Source organism: Phyllopteryx taeniolatus, chromosome 18, assembly GCF_024500385.1.
Source record: "Phyllopteryx taeniolatus isolate TA_2022b chromosome 18, UOR_Ptae_1.2, whole genome shotgun sequence".
NCBI lineage: Eukaryota > Metazoa > Chordata > Actinopteri > Syngnathiformes > Syngnathidae > Phyllopteryx > Phyllopteryx taeniolatus.
In genome coordinates, this window is record NC_084519.1 from 2,190,167 (window position 1) to 2,212,316 (window position 22,150).

The 22,150-nt window shown below is 42.4% G+C and overlaps 1 protein-coding gene across 4 annotated transcripts in view; it reads left to right on the top strand.

Annotated features, from left to right (window-relative positions):
- The window catches only part of hsf2 (heat shock transcription factor 2), a 37,553-nt gene that overhangs the window by 10,940 nt on the left and 4,463 nt on the right, over nucleotides 1–22,150 (top strand). For 3 of the 4 annotated variants that reach the window (XM_061753686.1, XM_061753684.1, XM_061753685.1), the window contains exons 4-10: nucleotides 300–424; nucleotides 1,108–1,183; nucleotides 7,088–7,149; nucleotides 7,220–7,298; nucleotides 8,411–8,544; nucleotides 11,781–12,047; nucleotides 14,762–14,858. In XM_061753686.1, coding sequence (XP_061609670.1) covers nucleotides 300–424; nucleotides 1,108–1,183; nucleotides 7,088–7,149; nucleotides 7,220–7,298; nucleotides 8,411–8,544; nucleotides 11,781–12,047; nucleotides 14,762–14,858 — 840 coding nt within the window. The remainder of the gene's footprint in view (nucleotides 1–299; nucleotides 425–1,107; nucleotides 1,184–7,087; nucleotides 7,150–7,219; nucleotides 7,299–8,410; nucleotides 8,545–11,780; nucleotides 12,048–14,761; nucleotides 14,859–22,150) is intronic. The other variant, XM_061753688.1, reaches the window with a different exon arrangement.

Consider the following 22,150-nt stretch of genomic DNA (forward strand, 5'->3'; position numbering starts at 1 on the left):
ATTTATATCTTTTGATCTGAAACCCAAATGTCTTCAGTGTACAACAAAAACAAAGGAAGTGGCCTTGCGGTTCCAATACTTTTGGAAGGGACTTATGTTATTTTCATAACACTTCACTTCTTGTGCTTTCAAAATAATGACTTTTGCAAAGAAGAGTTGAACATCAGAGGCACTTGACGGTACCTTTTTTCATTGACTTCTTGTCCGTGACCCACCAAAGGGTCAATGAGAAGCACTGCAAGCAAGTCATCTAAATGTTTTTTTTTTTTTTTTGCGGGCGGTCAAATTTTGATGCGCAGGTCTCAAGCACTCGTCCTGAGGAAAATAAGATTCGACAAGAAGACCTGTCCAAGATCTTGGCGAGCGTTCAGAGTGTTCACAGCAAGCAGGAAAACATCGAGGTCAGGCTAGCATCACTGAAGAGGTCAGTGCAGACTCCCGGAAATTGGGTTTTTGCAACCCTTTTGCTATCCTGTACTACTAGCTTCGTGTGGTAAAAATGTACATGGAAAAAGGTTGCTTTTTTCCATTTGTAAATACAGTACCCTCCAAAAGTATTGGAACGGCGAGGTCAATTCCAACTGTTATGAATCGTCATACATCAATGCTGTTTTTTCTTTGGCTTGAATCCTTTAATCAGCTTCAGCCCAGATAATTTTTGTTTGGGGGGGGGATTTTAACCATTTATATGCCTGGTTCACTATTTGAATTATTTTTCTTACATAAATTTTGAAAAATAAATAGTATAATAAATGTCGCAGTCAAATCAATATTGTTGCAAATCTTTGCCATATCAAAGACTCACCACCAAAAGCCTCATTACCCATTTATGACACTGACTGTAATTAACTTTCTGTCATAAAACTTAATAATAAAACAGGCCTTTAAGGGGTTAAAATCCTAGAACCATAGTCAGTATTTTGTAGTTAGTTTATGGAGGGGGGAAAAAGTAGTTGGATGTAACAGCCATGTTTCTTTTTTTTTTTTTTTTTTTTTTTTTTTTTTTTTTTTTGCCTGTAAGGTGTCCAGCGATTGCAAAATGATTACATTGACATTGAACCAAGTACTTTATTTTATAAATTAACCCTAACTAATTACATTGTTTAGGGAGAATGAAGCTCTGTGGACCGAGATCTCTGATTTGAGACAGAAGCATGCCCACCAGCAACAACTTATTAAAAAGGTGAGTTTGAGTCTCTACTTTTACTGTGTGATGACAGGGTTTGTGCTGCCTGTTCGTCACCTAGCTAAAGGCTAATTCAAACAGGATGTGCCGACGCGAATATTGCCCATGTTTGTGCCTGCGTCAAAACGCCCTTACTGATAAGCTAATGGAGCGCGCTTATTTTGCCTTGTGTGAACGGTGTTAATGGTTTAGTTTTTTCCCCCTGCTTCGTAAAAGTCTTCCGCCGTCCAGCCGCCGCTGGCTATAAGGAGTCAGGGTCACAGGCGTTCCAAGCTGCGGGGAGCAGCGCATCAGGGAAGACAAGACCCGATGCCACTTGGCGCTCCATTGAGGCATTCATATTTCCGTGACGTATGTTTGAAATGTTGATGGTCACTGTGTGCTGCAATTCACATCAGTGTTCTCACAGCTGGCTAGCTGCCTTCTTCATCAACGCACGAGCCTCTAATCCCACCTTGGTTGTCATGCCGAGCAGCAGCGGGACTGGCTCGAAGCAGGCCCGGTGCTAGTCATTTGGGGGCCCAAGGCAAACATAGTTAGGCAATTTAGACCACTTTGTCTTGCGTTTGACATCTGTTGCAAGTATCTGACAGCTAAAGTCAGCCGACTAATATTTACTGCCAAAGCTTTAGAATATTCATGTTTATCTTCAACTAAAAAGTTAGAAATTGAGAAAATTCTACATAACGTCCATAAGATCCTTCTTGAGGATGATCAAATATCCATCCATCTACCGCTTGTCCGAGGTCGGGTCGCGGGGGCAGTTGCTTTAGCAGGGACGCCCAGACTTCCCTTTCCCCAGCCACTCCATCCAGCTCTTCCGGGGGGATCCCGAGGCGTTCCCAGGCCAGCCGAAGGATGTAGCCTCTCCAGCGTTTCCTGGGTCGTCCCCGGGGTCTCCTCCCGGTGGGATGTGCCCGGAACACCTCACCAGGTAGGCGTCCAGGAGGCATCCGAATCAGATGCCCCAGCCACCTCATCTGGCTCCTCTTGATGTGAAGGAGCAACGGCTCTACTCTGAGATCCTCCCGGATGACCGAGCCTCTCACCCTATCTCTAAGGGAGAGCCCGGACACCCTGCGGAGGAAACTCATTTCGGCCGCTTGTATCCGGGATCTTGTTCTTTTGGTCACGACCCACAGCTCGTGACCATAGGTGAGGGTAGGAACGTAGATCGACCGGTAAATCGAGAGCTTTGCCTTTCGGCTTAGCTCCTTCTTTACCACAACGCACCGATACAAAGTCCGCATCACTGCAGACGCTGCACCGATCCGCCTGTCGATCTCCCGTTCCATTCTTCCTTCAATCGTGAACAAGACCACAAGATACTTGAACTCCTCCACTTGGGCCAGGATCTCATCCCCGACCTGGAGAGGGCACGGCACCCTTTTCCGACTGAGGACCATGGTCTCAGATTTGGAGGTGCTGATTCTCATCCCAGCCGCTTCACACTCTGCTGCGAACTGCTCCAATGAGAGTTGGAGGCAACGGCTTGATGAAGCCAACAGAACCACATCATCTGAAAAAAGCAGAGATGCAATACTGAGGCCACCAAACCGGACCCCCTCTACGCCTCGGCTGCGCAGAGAAATTCTGTCCATAAAAGTTATGAACAGAATCGGTGACAAAGGGCAGCCTTGGCGGAGTCCAACCCTCACCGGAAACGAGTCCGACTTACTGCCGCATATGCGGGCCAAACTCTGACTCTGGTCGTACAGGGACCGAACAGCCCGCATCAGGGGGTTCGGTACCCCATACTCCCGAAGCACCCCCCACAGGACCAGCCGAGGGACATGGTCGGACGCCTTCTCCAAGTCCACAAAACACATAGACTGGTTGGGCGAACTCCCATGCACCCTCGAGGACCCTGCCAAGGGTGTAGAGCTGGTCCACTATTCCACGGCCAGGACGAAAACCACACTGCTCCTCCTGAATATGGGATTCAACTTCCCGACGGACCCTCTTCTCCAGCACCCCTGAATAGACCTTACCAGGGAGGCTAAGGAGTGTGATTCCCCCTGTAGTTGGAAACCGCCCTCCGGTCCCCCTTCTTAAAAAGGGGGACCACCACCCCAGTCTGCCAATCCAGAGGCACTGTCCCCGATGTCCACGCGATGTTGCAGAGGCATGTCAACCAGGACATCCCTACAACATCCAGAGCCTTGAGGAACTCCGGGCGAATCTCATCCACCCCTGGGGCCTTGCCACGAGGAGCTTTTTAACCACCTCGGTGACCTCAACCCCAGAGATAGGAGAGCCCGCCTCAGAGAACCCAGACTCTGCTCCCTCATGGGAAGGCTTGTTGGTGGAATTGAGGAGGTCTTTGAAGTATTCTCCCCACCGGCTCACAACGTCCCGAGTCGAGGTCAGCAGCGCCCCATCCCCACTATACACAGTGTTGATGGTGCACTGCTTTCCCCTCCTGAGACGTCGGATGGTGGACCAGGGTTTCCTCGAAGCCTTCCGGAAGTCTTTCTCCATGGCCTCATCGAACTCCTCCCATGCCAGAGTTTATGGGACAAGCAGGTTATTCTTGTTACTATCCTTTCTTCTTCGGCTCTTCTGCATTTTGCTTTAATGCTACCTATAGAATTTACCAATCTCAAATTTTAATAATTCCCAATTAATCCCAAATTGTTTAATTTTTTAGCTTTGAACCAGAAATGTAAAATCAGCTCTTTAATTTCTTTCTGAGCATCAACATTAAGTATAACCCCAATTCCAATGAAGTTGGGACGTTGTGTTAAACATAAATAAAAACAGAATACAATGATTTGCAAATCATGTTCAACCTATATGTAATTAAATACACGACAAAAACAAGATATTTATTGTTCAAACTGATAAACTTTGTTTTTAGCAAATCATTCACTTAGAATTTTATGGCTGCAACACATTCCAAAAAAGGTGGATCAGGTGGCGAGAAAGTTGAGGAATCCTCATCAAACACCCGTTAGGAACAACCCACAGGTGAACAGGCTAACTGGGAACAGGTGCGTGCCATGATTGGGTATAAAAGGAGCTTTCCTGAATTGCTCTGTCATTCACAAGCAAAGATGGGTCGTGGTTCACGTCTTTGTGAACAAATGCGTGAGAAAATAGTTTAAGGACAATGTTGCTCAACGTACAAATACAAGGAATTTAGGGATTTCATCATCTACGGTCCATAATATCATCAAAAGGTTAAGAGAATCTGGAGAAATCACTGCATGTAAGCGGCAAAGCCGAAAGCCAACATTGAATGCCCGTGACCTTCGATCCCTCAGGCGGCACTGCATCAAAAACAGACATCAACGTGTAAAAGGATATCACCACATGGGCTCAGGAACACTTCAGAAAACCAATGTCAGTAAATACAGTTCGGCGCTGCATCCGTACGTGCAACTTGAAACTCTACTATGCAAAGCAAAAGCCATTTAGCAACAACACCCAGAAACGCCGCCGGCTTCTCTGGGCCTGAGCTCATTTAAGATGGACTGATGCAAAGTGGAAAAAGTGTTCTGTGGTCCGACGAGTCCACATTTCAAATTGTTTTTGGAAATTGTGGACGTCGTGTCCTCCGGGCCAAAGAGGAAAAGAACCGTCTGGACTGTTATGGACACAAAGTTCATAACATAAATATGACCCTATCCCAGCTCTTTTGGAATGTGTTGCAGTAATAAAATTCCAAGTTAATGATTATTTGCTAAAAACAATGTTTATCAGTTTGAACATTAAATACATTGTCTTTGTAGTGTATTCAATTAAATATAGGTTGAACATGATTTGCAAATCATTATATTCTTGTTTTTATTTATGTTTAACACAACGTCCCAACTTCATTGGAAATATGGTTGTAATAAGGAGTAATTGAGTTTTCAGTAAGCAGAATGAGAGGGGCAAGTTTTCAAGGTGGACTGTTTCAAGTCAATGTATATCGCCTTGTGATCCATAATAGGAGTCGGCGATATTCCTACATCATCCATCCATCCATCCATCCATTTTCTGTACCGCTTATATCACTAGGGTCCCGGGCACGCTGGAACCTATCCCTGGTATCTTCGGGCGAGAGGCTGGGTACACCCTGAACTGGTCACCAGCCAATCGCAGGGCACAATTCCTAACTCAATATTATCTTTGTTAAAACTTTCTGAAATTAGCCAAAAAACTACCGTTGATTGACTAGACGTTGACTTTTTGCTCCATGTGTATAGACTATTAGTAGGATACTACAAAGTCTTTATATTTAAATGTTCGACAAAGTGGCCATTTGGATCACATTCCGTGTGTAGGTTATCTCCTTTAAATCTATTCTTTAATGTAGCTACCCCTGCTGAGCATTCAGTACCATGAGAGAGGCATACAAAGTTGAGATGGCTAAAAACTAACATCACCTGAGATGGAGGGAGATTCTTGCAGGTAGAAAAAATCTGACCTAAACTGCTTGGCAAAAAGAAATACAAATTTACGCTTAAAATTATGCAACCCCCTAGCGTTAAGTGACAAAAAAGATAGAGAACTGATTACGATAAACGGTAATGGATAATCAAAAATGGAGATTACTATATAGAATTGTTTAGTGAAACTTACTCAGTTGAGATCAGCACATCGATAATACTTCAACAGGAGCATTTCAATAAAGATAAGGTTGGCTGTAGGCAACTGTAAAAAAACCAAAAAAATTAGAAGAAATATGTGCAACTTACAAGGAGCCAGTCTTTTTTTCTTTACCCCCCCCCCCCCCCGTGTCTCAAAATATCAAAAATTAACTTCCCTGTAATGAGAACATCGTAGCGGGACAAAACGTGTATATCCTGAGACGCCTGCAAAGAACCTGAGAAATGACAAGAATATGTTTGTAGTGTTCTTCGGTAGGGTGGATTCCGTACCGTTGATGAAACTTCGTCCTTCTACAAATTAAGCTGAGTTACCCTTGGCAGCTTTTCAAGTTGCTTCTCTGTATCGACGGAAGATGAATCGGAGAATGATGTTGCGGGGCCGCAGGTCACCGTGTCGTCGTTTCCCCACCCGATGAGCAACAACTATAGCATCAGGAAGCTTCTCCCTCTCTGACGGCAATACATTTTGGCATATCTTGATCACCTCCAGGTGCACGTCTTCCTTTTCAGCCTCCAGTACACCATATAATCTTAAATTCCACCGCTGACCAGAACTCTCCAAATCTGATACTCGGTTCAAGCATTTCACAGTAATCTGCTCACTTTTCTCTACTGTATAAAAAGACATGCTTTTGACATATCTGCACATCGACCCAGTGGCCTCTCTTTTTCTGTTGTACAGCTGTTACTTGGCCGCTCGTCGTCGTCACTGTCAGATTCCGACTTCCCGATCGGCTCAAACATGTACGGTTTGACGACGCCAAGTTCAGTTGGGTCGTCCTGTACGTCGAAATCCTCCTCCTCCTCATATTCCAACACGTTGCTCGCCACTGCGTATAGAGCATGGCACGCTGTGTTTGTCATTTGCAACGTCACTTCTGGTAGCCCTTGCGGTGGATGGAGTAACCACATCTTGAGCTTCGAGTATGTTCGGGGAGTGCTCAATACGTGTAATAAAAACCTCATTTTTACCTAAACTATATTTGAAAACTTGCTGGAAGTTACGTGCATATAACATACACACATACATAACATATAAACAATGCAAATATGAATTTTAACTGACCCCATAACATCTTTGTCATCTGACCTTTAAGGCTTATTGGCTTCCCTCCCAGTGACGAGGACTGACTTAGTGTGGTTTAAGGTTTAGCTACATAAACACGTGGTGTTGTGGCTAACAACACAAAAGTGTGGCGATAAGATTTTTATACCGTTTAGCCACATTGGCTTACAGGTTTCATGACCCAGTGCTAACTCTGGATGACTATCCAACTCTAACCTCCTTTTGTTTTGTTCTCAGCTCGTACATTTCATTGTCACATTGGTACAGAACAACCACCTGCTGAATTTAAAGCGCAAAAGGTCAGTGTTCAAATCTATAGATGGATTATCATGCTGGAATCTCTGATGTGTCACTTACCTTTTATTGTAGGCCAATTCTCATGAACACCAATGGAAAGAAGCCCAAATATTTTCATGAGATCTACGATGACAAAGTTTGTGTAGAGCAGGTCAGTGCCACTACATTGATTAATTTTTCAATCACAATTTCATTGCCAGTGTACAGTGTGGAAGTGGTTTTGCAATGCATCATATTAGCATTAAATGGCAGACTTCCACCAATGTCCCATTGTGTTGATGTTTTGCTCTTTATTGAAGGAAATGTTTTATTTGTATTCTATGCCATCAGTGGTGTGCCTAAAAACTTGTTGAAGATTTTGTGGCCCTTCAGAACTATTGCCTATAGTGATTCAGTGATTATACAGTGGAACCTCTGTTCACAAACTTAATTCTTTGCGAAACTGTTGTTGAACCGAAATGTTGGCGGTTTTTCCCCATTAAAATGGATTGAAATAGAATGAATCCGTTCTAACCCCAGAACCAAATTGCGTTTTTGCGCGACTGGTGCAGGCGCCCAGCAAGGAGTGAACACTGGGCCCCCGGGCACGGGTGAGCACGGAACTGGGGTGGAAGGAATTATGAGCAGTTCCACATCCTAGCCCGTGTTAGCACAAAACTGCTAGAAATCTTAAAATAATAATAATAATGTCTATTACAGCTGGTGAACCTTATCTGGGGTTAATGAAGATTGCTTTTTTCCCCCAGTTCAAGTTATACAGTCTATAAATCACATTAATAGTGCAAAAAAAAATATTTCATTTTCTTGGTCTCTTTTTTTTTTTTATCACAAAAACCTTTTTCTGTCCACTGTACAGTATCTGTATGTGAAGTACAGGACACACGCTGTGTGGGAGAAAGCACAACTGAGCAGTCTGTGTAGATGCTGTGACTGCATTGTGAACTAAGGCAATATTTTATTTTGAAAATTGTTCATAAAACTGATTTGTTCATGAACAGGATCGTTCGTGTACAGAGTATCCACTGTATACTACAATCACTTTTTAGTACAACAACGTCACCCATAACCTCTGATCTAATAACACAAACAATAAACAGTTATTACATTTTGGTCAGTGGCTATAAAATGTGAAATAATGACTAATGATAATCCAGTGTTTGCTGTTACTGAACCATGTGTATGTAATAAATTGACCAGTGAATGTGTATGGTTGAGGTGTTTCAGTCCGCCTTGACTGTGAGGGTTATTTTTCTGAATTATTAGTCACCTGTCAGCAGTCGGAATAGTGTGAAGGTCTCTCAAGCATTAGATGACGTAATCATCTGTGACCTCTCCGAGAACGATGTAGAGAGATCTACCGAGAACACAGATGGGTCACCCAGAAACAACGAGCCAAGGTGAGTCAACTGACGTCACATTCTAATAATTTGAGGTGTGTAGCCAGGACAATTGTAGTGCTGTGTTAAAGAAACTAGTGAAGACTGGGGTGGGGTGGGGACTTGTTTTAAAAGGTGGTTGATTAATTTGCAATAGTGTATTCATTCAAGAGACAGGTTGAGCAGTTGGTGTGAAGTCACTTAGCTCGTGCTTTAAACTAAAGCTATTAATACTAGTCCATATGCAGAGTGCATTGTATTGTCCATCAAGACTGCCCCAGGGCAGCTGTGGCTACACAAGTAGCTTACCACCACTACGGTGTGACTGTGGAGTGAATGAATAAGGTGTTTAATTAAAAAGCATGTTTGAGTACGCTGAAAAGAACTATCTTAAGTGTATACATTGGATATTATAGCTAATGTGTGTTCCAAGAGTTACAAATGCTATTTACAGTGGAACCTTGATTCAATGGCCTTGATTCGTCCGTTACAGCGCATTGTCCGTTTTATTGAAGCACTTTTTTTGTGGCCATATGCGCACCCATATTACTGTACAGTACAAAATAGTTTTGCACATTTTTCATGGCTTAAAATGCCTAGAACAGTACAAAGTTATTGTAAATATATGAAGAAAAGTTTCACCGGGGCCCCCCTCTGGAGCCAGGCCTGGAGGTGGGGCTCAAGGGCGAGCGCTTGGTAGCCGGGCCTGCACCCATGGGGCCTGGCACAGCCCGAAAGGGTAACATGGGTCCCCCTTCCCATGGGCTCACCACCTGTGGGAGGGGCCATAGGGGTCGGGTGCAATGTGAGCTGGGCGGTGGCCGGAGGCGGGGATCTTGGCAATCTGATCGAAAAGCTGGCTCGAGGGATGTGGAATGTCACCTGTCTGGTGGAGAAGGAGCCCGAGCTGATCGAGACGTTCCGACTAAATAGTCGGGTTTGCCTCCACACGCGGCTTGGGCTCTAGTACCTGTCCTCTTGAGAGGTGTTGGACTCTCTTCCACACTGGAGTTGCCCAAGGTGAGAGGCGCCGAGCAGGTGTGGGTATACCACCGAACCCCCTGATACGGGCTGTTCGCTCCCTGTACGACCGGTGTCAGAATTTGGTCCGCATTGCCGGCAGTAAGTCAGACTCGTTTCCTGCCCTTTGTCACAGATTCTGTTCATAACTTTTATGGACAGAATTTCTAGGTGCAGCTGAGGCGTAGATGGGGTCCGGTTTGGTGGCCTCAGTATTGCATCTCTGCTTTTTGCAGATGTTGTGGTTCTGTTGGCTTCATCAAGCCGTGATCGCCAACTCTCACTAGAGCGGCTGGGATGAAAATTAGCACCTCCAAATCTGAGACCATGGTGCTCAGTCGGAAAAAAGGGTGGAGTGCCCTTTCCCGGTCATGGATGAGATCCTGCCCCAAGTGGAGGAGTTCAAATATTTTGGGTTCTTGTTCACGAGTGAGGGAAGAATGGAACGGGAGATCGACAGGCGGATGGGTGCAGCGTCTGCAGTGATGCAGGCTTTGTATTGGTCAGTTGTGATGGAGGAGCTCAGCCGAAAGACTAAGCTCTCTATTTATCGGTCGATCTACGTTCCTAACCTCACCTATGGTCACGAGCTGTGGGTCGTGACCGAAAGAACAAGATCCCGGATAGAAGCGGGCGAAATGAGTTTTCTCTGCAGGGTGTCCGAGCTCTCCCTTTAGAGAGAGAAAGAGAGGGTGAGAAGCTCGGTCCTCCGGGAGGGGCTCAGAGTAGAAACGCTGCTGCTCTGCATTGAGATGAGCCAGATGAGGTGGCTCGGGCATCTGTTTAGGATGCCTCCTGGACACCTCCCTGGTGAGGTGCTCCGGGCACATCCCACCGGGAGGAGACCCCGGGGACGACCCAGGACACACTAGAGAGACTACATCTCTCGGCTTGCCTGGGAACGCCTCAGGATCCTCTCGGAAGAGCTGGAGGAAATGGCTGGGGAGAGTGAAGTCTGGGCTTCCCTGCTGAAGCTACTGCCCCCGCGACCCAACCTCGGATAAGCGGAAGAAAATGGATGGATAAATTTTTTTTTTAAATGTTTGAGAAGTTTTAAATTTTATCCAAAGTTACCATGATGGTGTGCTTGGTGGTGACAATTAGTAATGGCAAGGCGAGTCCTTTTTTATGCACCTGGGCTTCCGCGCTTTTCATCCACACGTCCAGGCTTCTGATGCATATGCACACACACACAGCGGAACCTGGGAACAAGTGCGCAAACACCAAAGAGGCATTATTCATTGAACTCTGAGGATAGCTGTAAATCATGGAGAACAGTTTTTTTTATGAGATGTGAACATCATTTATATCCATTTGAAAAATAAAGCACACTTTATATATGGAAGTACCTTAAGTAGCAGATGTGTTGTTGGCCTGTTGGGACGTGCACACCACTTCCGCTAGGTCACTTTGAAGAAGAGCATGTATTTTTTTTAATTATGTAGGAAATAAATCCAATAAAAGTAATTTAATCATAATACTGTGCTTATGGTTGAACGCCTGTTTGGCGTTGCATTCATATAAAATTGGGTGTGCCCAAGCTGCCTTGCGCCACAGACAGGGCAAGTCACTTTAACGTAGACATATTTTGGCAAACAAATTATTCAATTTCTTACTCACCATTGTAGCGATATTCTTCGCCAATAAATATCAGTGCTAAAACGCTCTAATAGCTGACTCATAACTACATCTCTCTAAATCAATTTTCTAGTTTTCTGAAAGTTGCTGTCAACGTATGTTGTAACTGAATCCCATCCATTATTCAGTATGATGTTTCACCTTCACGGGGCGCTGGACTTACTAGTTTCTGGAGCACGTAAGAGAAAAAGTGCTAAAGCCGACTGGACAATACAAGCAAGGCCACATTTGACAGGGAACGCCCACATTTTACAGTTGCTCCACCCAGAGTGAGTATCTGGCACAAAGGTGCTTAAATTACAGATTTGGTGGACAGGAGAATCCGGTTAGCCACAATAGTTCATAGCTGTCTGCCTTTTCTGATTTAAGCACATGGGAGGACGTGGTCCTTAGTGACTTGTAAGAAATTCATCCATTTGTTTGAGTTATTAACTGCCTGTTCTTCAACTAATAATACATTGCACAATCAACATTTAACGAAACCTGAAATCAACATCGACTCGAAAGTGATTTAGCTGACTCAAAAATGTAGTGAAAATAGGCTTAATTCACACACTGCGCCAAAACTGTACTGACAGGCCTCTTTTAAATGTCCTCAGTGATGTCGAAATAGTGGAAGTAGATTTGGATGCCTGCCCAGTAATGGAAGCTGAGGTAGAGGCCAGCACAACCTGCATAGATGATGTCAAAGAGGCCGAGGTTGTGGGACACCAGAGGAGCGGCACATTGGACTGCAGCAGACCAACCAGCAGTGCTCTTCAGCTCAATAAACCGTCTGGTCTTAGTCTGGAAGACCCTGTCAAGATGATGGACTCCATACTGAAGGAGAATGGGGCTATCTCACAGAATATTAACCTCCTGGGCAAGTAAGTTTACAGTGTTGTCTGCAAACTTTCTGTATTTATTCAGGGTGAGACTTTAACACATTCATTCTGATTAAGTAATTCCTACCACTTAATTAGTTTAAAATTTTCATCACATTTTGTGTTAATCACAGAAACTTTGTCAGTGCAGGATTTCCTGGCATACCGATGACAGTGACGCACATGTCAGAGCTCGGCTACCAAAATGGTTGAATAGCGTGAAACTGTTGCTAGGACTGATGGGAGGCAAATTTCTTTTTTTTTTTTTTTTTTTTTTATTTATTTATTTATTTATTTATTTTTTTATATATAAACTTCCTGGCTGTAGCCTTGATAAGCGTGCTTTTGGAAAAATCTTTCAAAAAGGAGTTTTCGAAGCACTTAAACCCTCAAACATGTGATCCAACTTTTCAACTTCCGTGCAGAAACCATTTTAAGGTAATACTGTTGTAAAAAAAAAAAAAACTGCCCTAAAATGGCACTTTAACTTTCGGTCTGTTTTATTTTCGCTTGGGATATTTTCTTAGGTTTTCTACTGTTTTGTATTGAAATACAATTAAATACATTCTTCCAGATGTAACAATAATCCTGTCAGTGTCAATTTTTGGATTCAGTCGTCCACTAAAATCTATTTAAATTCAACAGAACAGAACAAATATTTTTGTATGAATGAAATGCGATGAATTGAGATTAATTACAAAGTCTCTAATTACTTAGATTTTTTTTGGGGGGGGGTGTCCCACTCCTAATATTTATACATTGTTCTTCTGGAGGGAGGGCGTTTGATATTTTCAGAAAAAGCAAACTACGTTTCATGATAAAGGATTTAATTATCATAATCTGAATATAACTGTGGTGGGCCATGCATTTGGAACCTGGGCCTTCAGTGGGGATTTAAACGGCTTAATCCACCGCTTAATACCAACAAAATTAGGTCACAATTATATAGAAACCAAGACTATTTAAAAAAAGAATAGCACTTTAACTTTAGGTCCGTGTAATTTTGGCCAGTGATATTTTCTATTAGTTTTTCTACTTTCTATAGTGGGTATGGAAAGTATTCAGGGCCCCTTAAAATTTTCACTTTGTTATATTGCAGCCATTGGATAAAATCATTTTTCACTTTTTTCCTTATTATTGTACACACAGCACCCTATATTGACAGAAAAAAATTGAATTGTTGACATTTTTGCAGATGTATTAAAGAAAAACTGAAATATCACAATCATAAGTATTCAGACCCTTCGCTGTGACACTCCTACGTGTAACTCGGGTGGTGTCCATTTCTTCTGATCATCCTTGAGATGGTTCTACACCTTCATTGGAGTCCAGCTGTGTTTGATTATACTGATTGGACTTGATTAGGAAAGCAACACACTTGTCTATAAAAGACCTTACAGCTCAGAGTGCATGTCAGAGCAAATGAGAATCATGAGGTCAAAGGAACTGCCTGAAGAGCTCAGAGACAGAATTGTGGCAAGGCACAGATCTGGCCAAGGTTACAAAAAAAATTCTGCTGCACTTAAGGTTCCTAAGAGCACAGTGGCCTCCATAATCCTAAAATGGAAGGCGTTTGGGACGACCAGAACCCTTCCGAGAGCGGGCCGTCTGGCCAAACTGAGCAATCGAGGGAGAAGAGCCTTGGTGAGAGAGGAAAAGAAGAACCCAAAGATCACTGTGGCTGAGCTCCAGAGATGCAGTCGGGAGATGGGAGAACGTTCTAGAAAGTCGACCATCACTGCAGCCCTCCACGAGTCGGGTCTTTATGGCAGAGTGGCTCGACGGACGCCTCTCTTCAGTGCAAGACACATGAAAGCCCGCATGGAGTGGCAGCATCATGCTGTCGGGGTGTTTTTCATCTGTAGGGACAGGACGACTGGTTCCAATCGAAGGAAAGATGAATGCGGCCAAGTACAGGGATATCCTGGACGAAAGGCCAGAGTGCTCAGGACCTCAGACTGGGCCGAAGGTTCACCTTCCAACAAGACAATGACCCTAAGCACACAGCTAAAATAACAGATTGGTTTCAGAAGAACTCTGTGACTGTTCTTGAATGGTCCAGCCAGAGCCCTGACTTAAACCCAATCGAGCATCTCTGGAGATGGCTGTCCACCAACGGTCACCATCCAACCTGACAGAACTGGAGAGGATCTGCAAGGAGGAATGGCAGAGGATCCCCAAATCCAGGTGTGAAAAACGTGTTGCATCATTCCCAAAAAGACTAATGGCTGTATTAGCTCAAAAGGGTGCTTCTACTAAATGCTGAGCAAAGGGTCTGAATACTTAAAGGGTGTGTGATATTTCAGTTTTTATTTTTTCATAAAATTGCAACAATTGTTTTTGCTGTCAATATGGGGAGATGTGTGCACATTAATGAGGAAAAAATGAACTGAAATGTTTTTCGCAAATGGCTCCAAGATGACAAAAAGACAAAAAAATAATGGGGTCTGAATACTTTCTGTACCCACTGTATATTTAAAAAAACATGGGGATAAGTGGAAGAAAATGGATGGATGGATGTTTTGTGTAAGTTCCAAGTCGCCAGTGATGTTAGTTAGCAGTAACATTGTAAAGGTGCTCATCTAAATGTACTGTGTTATACAGTAGGTTACACCAGCTGGTGTATTTGTCAGTCAGTGACCATTTATTTTTGCTTTGGAAAAATTGACATCATGGCGCTAATACTGCTAACTATCATGGTGATGTTATGTTGACAGGCTGGAGCTGATGGACTATCTGGGCAGCATTGACTGCAGTCTGGAGGATTTTCAGGCCATGCTTTATGGCAAACCGGGCATCGACGATGCTTTTGAGGTAAAATGGCAGTAAATACAGTGGGTACGGAAAGTATTCAGACGCCCTTCAATTTTTCACTCTGTTATATTGCTGCCATTTGCTAAAATCATTTGAGTTCATTTTTTTCCGCAATGTACACACAGCACCCCATATTGACAGAAAAAATTTAATTGTTGAATTTTTTTGCAGATTAAAAAAGAAAAACTGAAATATTACACAGCCATAAGTATTCCGACCCTTTGCTCAGTATTTAGTAGAAGCACATATAGATAATACAGCCATCAGTCTTTTTGGGAATGATGTCAGTCACGGAGTAGTTCTGAAGCCACTCCTTTGTTATTTTAGCGGTGTGCTTAAGGTCATTGTCTCGTTGGAAGGTGGACCTTCGGCCCAGTCTGAAGTCCTGAGCACTCTGGAGAAGGTTTTCGTCCAGGATATCCCTGTAATTTTTCCTTCGATTGCAACCAGTCGTCCTGTCCCTGCAGCTGAAAAAAGCCCCCACAGCATGATGCTACCACCACCATGCTTCACTGTTGGTACTGTATTGGACAGGTGATGAGCAGTGACTGGTTTTCTCCACACATACCGTTTAGAATTAAGGCCAAAAAGTAAAATCTTGGTCTCATCCGACCAGAGAATCGTATTTCTCACCATCTTGGAGTCCTTCAGGTGTTTTTTAGCAAACTCCATGCGGGCTTTCACGTGTCTTGCACTGAGGAGAGGCGTCCGTCGGGCCACTCTGCCATAAGGCCCCAACTGTTGGAGGGCTGCAGTGATGGTTGACTTTCTAGAACTTTCCCCCATCTCCTGACTGCATCTCTGGAGCTCAGCCACAGTGATCTATGGGTTCTTCACGTCTCTCAGCAAGACTCTTCCCCCCCCCGATTGGTCAGTTTGGCCCGACGGCCAGCTCTAGGAAGAGTTCTGGTCGTCCCAAACGTCTTCCATTTAAGGATTATGGAGGCCACTGTGCTCTTAGGAACATCAAGTGCGGCAGAAATTTTTTTTGGAACCTTGGGCAGATCCGCTCCTTGCCACAAATCTGTCTCTGGGCAGTTCCTTTGACCTCATCATTCTCATTTGCTCAGACATGCACTGTGAGCTGCAAGGTCTTATATAGACGGGTGTGTGGCTTTCCGAATCAAATCCAATCAGTATAATCAAACTCAGCTGATCCTCCACCCTCCAGTCATCCATACAGATCCTTTCCGTACCCACTGTATGCCATCCATACAAATCCCAATTCCAGTGAAGATGGAACGTTTTGTAAAAGGTAAGTAAAAACAGAATATCATGGTGCCTTGAGATACGAGTGACCCGATTTCCGAGTTTTCGAGATACGAGCAAGTTGATTGGCGGAGTTTTTGCTTTGACTTAACAGCCCGAACTTGAGAAACGAGTGCTATATGGTGGCAGGAGTCTCCACTCACTTCACAACAAGCAGCATGTTGACTGATTGTTGGATTTATCTTACCCAACATTATAAAAAATAGACACAAAAGGAATGAAGACGCTGGTTTCTTTTTCTCATGAGGAGGGCGTATGGGAGATTGTTCAGATCACAGCCTCTCAACACGCTCTAAACAATCCCCCCCCTCGCTCCTGCTTTTATTTGAAATAGGAGGGATTTACAAATCATAATGTTCTAAGCAATAAGACACAACACAAAATATTTGATAATAAGAGGGTTTTTCCCAGACATAGTATTCTAAACAATAAGACACAACACATAATATTGAACCAACACCTGTCACGACCCGACCACATCCGATCACGTCCTTGGTCCAGGCGCCCTTCCATCGGATGATGCTGAGTCTTCTTTTTGAAGGCGAGACATCTAAAATTGTCCATTATACTAATGCAAGCTAAGCAAATAAATGATAACTTCTACAATTTATCTAACATTTCCCTCCTGTTTATCATGTATTTGCACAAATTCTCATATCATCTTACAGTCACTTCATTTCGATTTTTAACTGTAGAATCATTTTTATGAAACAAATACATTTACACTCAGAGTAACTTGTCATATATGAATGTTGTAGTTTAAACATTGTAATCATCTGTACCAGGTAACAAATCAGGTAAAGCAAAATCATCATTTTCATCATTATCATCATTATCATCATACAGTAAGGGATACATAAGCTCCAGACGATTCTCCATGGGGGTTATGGCTGTGGTGATTAATTTACTGATTAATGCCAGAATGCATGGGATACAACAACATCCACATAATGTCAGAATGGCTGCAAAAACAGCAATTGATATCAATATTGGTGTAATTAGGGTTTTATATTTACCAAAAACGTCCATTCGAGCTGTCCCACAAGGAGTGTTGATTGAGGGTCCGCAGACCATCGATGGCTCTGGTCAAGCTGCCATCTGAAGCAGTATTGTTTGTTCTCCAAACATACCGCAAACACCTCCCTCTCTTGCGAGGAGCATGTCGACAGCTATGCGGTCTTTGGAACGTCCTTGAGCTGCTCGTGCACAGCTTCCAACCCACTCTGAGTCCAATTTCCTAATCTCTGTACATTGAAGTGGATGTAGTTTATCCCATCAACATTTTTATTAATCGTACACCACCAGCATATGAAAGACTCAAATCCTCCTGCAACCTGGTCACCCAATTTGTATTGATTAGGAACCCCCACGAGGAACACCTGGCGTTGATGTATGTTGGATTATTTTGCCCCTGCCATGACAAATCTCTTTTTTGTATATGTTTTTAGATTGGACAAAAACATTGGTGCCCTTTCCATTAAATCTTGAACAGGCATAGGGTATACTGACACATGCAATATCTAAGTGATAATAGCGCATAATCTAGATATATCTTTAGGTAATCTATCAAACAGTCTATCATCTCCGCACCACCACCAGATGTCGCTCCGTGCCACTGGCACAAAATTTGGTTTGACTTTTAAGGTTACTTTAACTGTGTGTCGTTCAGTGGTCCTAATTTTTTTTTCCTTTATTAATCATGTTTATACAAGTGAAATTATTTGGTGCTACTAAAGTAGAAAACATCGGTTTGTGTTTATCTGCTTCTTTTACGGGATATATAGGATCCCATGATTTACAAGGAACCAATCATCAGTAGTTATGTTGTTAAAATTAAATTAAAATTTGTCCACCTTTCTTTGAAGTTTTCAATGGCATTTTTGGTTTAACACTGTTCCTATAACACAGTACACAATATACAATACACAACATAACACAAGCCGTTTTGCTTAGGTTAAACTCCTTTCTATGTTCTTTTGCTGTTTTTTTATTTTTTATTTTTTATTTTTTTTTTGACCAACTGGACCAATCATAACTTGTTTCACCAATGAGGTGTTTCCATTCAAAACCAATAGTTGCATACCAGTCATATCCAAATCCCCAATTCTGCCCATTCTCTTGAGCATCATTGGTGAAAGCCGCATATGGAATTATGATTAAAGCAGCTTGATTTTGGGGGGCACAAAATATTAAACCTTTTTGCCGCGTTTGGAGGCCATGTCCACAATTTTGATCATCAGCTGTACTCCTTTTGACACGAGTTAATGATTCAAAATTTTTTTATTATTGGGTTTGTCATATTGGTCCAGTTGGTAGGTGATTTTCTATCTAAAAATGGGTTTTATCATTGAGGGTGGGACGTCCCATGTACCACAAAAACAAAACCAACACCATAGTAGCCGAAATTACTACGTATCCACTTATCAAATGTCGTAACCAATGTGGGTGTGCCATTCTGCTGAGTTCTCACTAAACGGGTTGGTGTCTTTTTTCTTCACTGACCAGCAAGCGTTTTCAGAATCTACACATCTGCTCCCGCTCCGTTATCAGACTTTAGCTCACCTTCCTTAATTGAGTACTCAGCTGAAATGACTCTTTTACAGTGTGTTAAATGAACCCACGTATTTCTTTCTGCTATTTTTTAGGGCTGTTTGTTTTTTGTCTAACACTCTTTCTGCGTGGAGGGCATGATTAACATATTCCTCCAGAGGGCCAGTTGCTAGGTTTATCCAATGTTTATCTACCCATCTGTTAATGTGTTCTTTCGAAATCACATGTAAAGCATTTTTTAACTGTTGTTGATAAGGTGTGATGCCGGCTACGGCCTTTTTCACATCCTCATTAGTCCAGTTTAACCAGAAGAGTAAGTCGTCAAATCCATCTTTTTGTATTTGTGATATATCATTTTTGTGTCGACACTTTATTTCGTTTTGAAGTTGAACTATTTTTTGCGAATTTAGCTGGCCAGCGAAACCGTATTTGGTTATCCACGTGTTTAAATCTTCTATTTTGAAATGGTTTTGAAGTTGAACATATTTCCAATCTTTACACGTTAGGTCTATTTTTTGATCCTGTTTACTGTTATTTATTCCCATTTTTGTGAATTTGGAAGTCAGTTCATTTGCACCTAGAGTGACCTAAATACTGACTTTATTCAAAAATGACAGGGTGACAATAAATGTCTGAGTTTTGGTAATTCTCAAGCTTCTACCCTAATTGGGGCGGAGAATTCTTGCCTTTGCTTCCAAACTCAGTTGTCACTTACAATCCCGTCTTATACATTCATACTTTTACACATACACACGATATTAATAACGTTTTTATAAACACACGAAAACACGGAAACACAGAAACACAGAAATACGGAATTTAAGTACGTACAGGACCCCGCCGTCCCCACGGATTTTATCGGATACCGTTGTCCATCTTGACCACTTGCCAGTGACTAGTATTACACAAGGTTTGTTCTGCCGCAGACTTCTTCGTCGCGCAATTCACTCACTCTTTAATCCTTTTTTCCCCAAAAAAATTTTTAAAATTTAACTCACCACTCGTCTTCAATCCTGTGGATTGTCGTCAACCTTCAGATCCCAGTTGAGGAGGACGAAGACCAGTCCCGTAAAAGGGTCTTACTTGCCGTGGCCACGGTCTCTTAACTGGAAGTCGGCTCCACAACTGGAATCCTCGGGTGTGTTGACATCCGGCTCGAAGGACCAATTTAATGTTGGATTTATCTTACCCAACATTATAAAAAATAGACACAAAAGGAATGAAGACGCTGGTTTCTTTTTCTCATGAGGAGGGCGTATGGGAGATTGTTCAGATCACAGCCTCTCAACACGCTCTAAACAATCCCCCCCCTCGCTCCTGCTTTTATTTGAAATAGGAGGGATTTACAAATCATAATGTTCTAAGCAATAAGACACAACACAAAATATTTGATAATAAGAGGGTTTTTCCCAGACATAGTATTCTAAACAATAAGACACAACACATAATATTGAACCAACACCTGTCACGACCCGACCACATCCGATCACGTCCTTGGTCCAGGCGCCCTTCCATCGGATGATGCTGAGTCTTCTTTTTGAAGGCGAGACATCTAAAATTGTCCATTATACTAATGCAAGCTAAGCAAATAAATGATAACTTCTACAATTTATCTAACACTGATAGAGTTAGTAAATCAACCAATCTGATCGGCTTGATCGGTATCGGCCGATAATTAACATTTTATGACAAAAAGACATTTACTCTGCGTCGCTGTCGTATACAGCTTATTTGAATCCTAAAGCTAGTTTATTTTTAGCCTTGTCTAGTGTCTTTTGACGTCATTTACGATCACTGGGCTTTGTCAAATCGAACGCGACTGGATACACTCGTTAGCACTGCCACAACAACAACAACGGATCGTGCGTGTATTGTGTTGGTCAAACGAGCAAAATGGGGAAAAACGTGTGGTGGTGGTCACCGGTGCTCGGGAGAAGACGTTCATTCAAGTATTGCTTGAGGTATGTTCACATACTTTTAATACGATACGGCTCGCAAGCAGGCAATAAAACGTTATGTAGCCTAGCAAGCTACTTCTAGCACTGACGGTTGTACGTAAACATGCCGTTCTGTCGAATCATGCTCTAAAGTTTCGTTGTGGGTGAAGTAATTTACTTAAAAATAAAGTAATTTAATTACAGTAAGTTAGTACCCATTATTTATGTCATGTTGGTTTGACGTGACTGATTAGAATACACGATCTGACTCGAGCAGTGATTTCCAACCTTTATGGAGCCAAGGAACAAATTTTACAATTGAAAAATCTCACGGCACAGCAACAAACAAAAAGTGGATACATTAATTACCGTATTTACTTCCTGCCACCTAATAGAAGACCATTCATTTGTGTCTGTCACTTTGCCTCACTGGCAGAAATAGAGGAACAAAGATATACATTTATTGTAAATATATTTTTTTGACCAATTAAGTACACAAGTGTATACAGTAAATGAACAGGTCGTTTAAATAGACACATTCCTCCATCTTGTGATCGGTTATCGTTTTGTTTTTTTAAACTCGCTGATCGGCCCCAAAAATCGTGATCGTGTAAAGCCTAAACATCGCTATTATTCATAAATTTTTTTGAAAATTTTAAGGAAAAAGAACACAATGCCTCAGTGATTCACAGAACTGTATCACAGATCACAGAACTATATCAGGGTGTCATTTCTCAGACAGAAACGTAGATAAAAATAATGAAATCCTATTCCCCAAACCTCGTGAGCATAAGCGGTAAAGAAAATGGATAGATAACGCATTTCATACACAAGGTAACTCAATGTGCTTAAAAGCAATTAAAAACAAAGAAAAAACAGCTTATAAACATTTAAAACAAAGAGGGGAAAAAAATAAAAAATACAATAAAAACAGCATACAGTGCAAGAAATATCGTAAAAGTGGAAATGCTCTAAAAAGCATGGGAAAAAGAGTTTTTATCCTGGACTTAAAAACATGCACACTTGGGGTTGACGTCACTTATTCCATTTGTGTGCAGCATAATAGCTAAATGCTGCATCAGCATGTTTGCTTTGGACTCTGTGCTCCACTATTTGACCCGAGTATGTCCATCTCAGAGCCCTACTGGGTTTATATTCCATTAGCATTTCATTCATGTATTCAGGACCTAAACCGTTTTATTTATAGACCAGTAGCAGAACTTTAAAATCTATTCTCAAACTGACTGGAAGCCAGTGTAAAAACTTTAGAATTGGAGAAATATGCACTGACCTCTTTGTTCTGGTCAGAACCCGAGCTGCAGCATTCTGAATGAGGTGCAGCTGTTTAATGCTCTTTTAGGGAGTCCAGTCAGAAGAGCATTACAATAGTCAAGTCTACTTGAGATAAAAGCATGGATGAGCTTCTCCTGGTCTGCCATGCAAGCCTTCACTCTGGATATGTTCTTCAGATGGTAGAAGGCAGTTTTAGTAATTGATTTGATATGACTGTTGAAAGTCAAGTCATAAACATAAAGC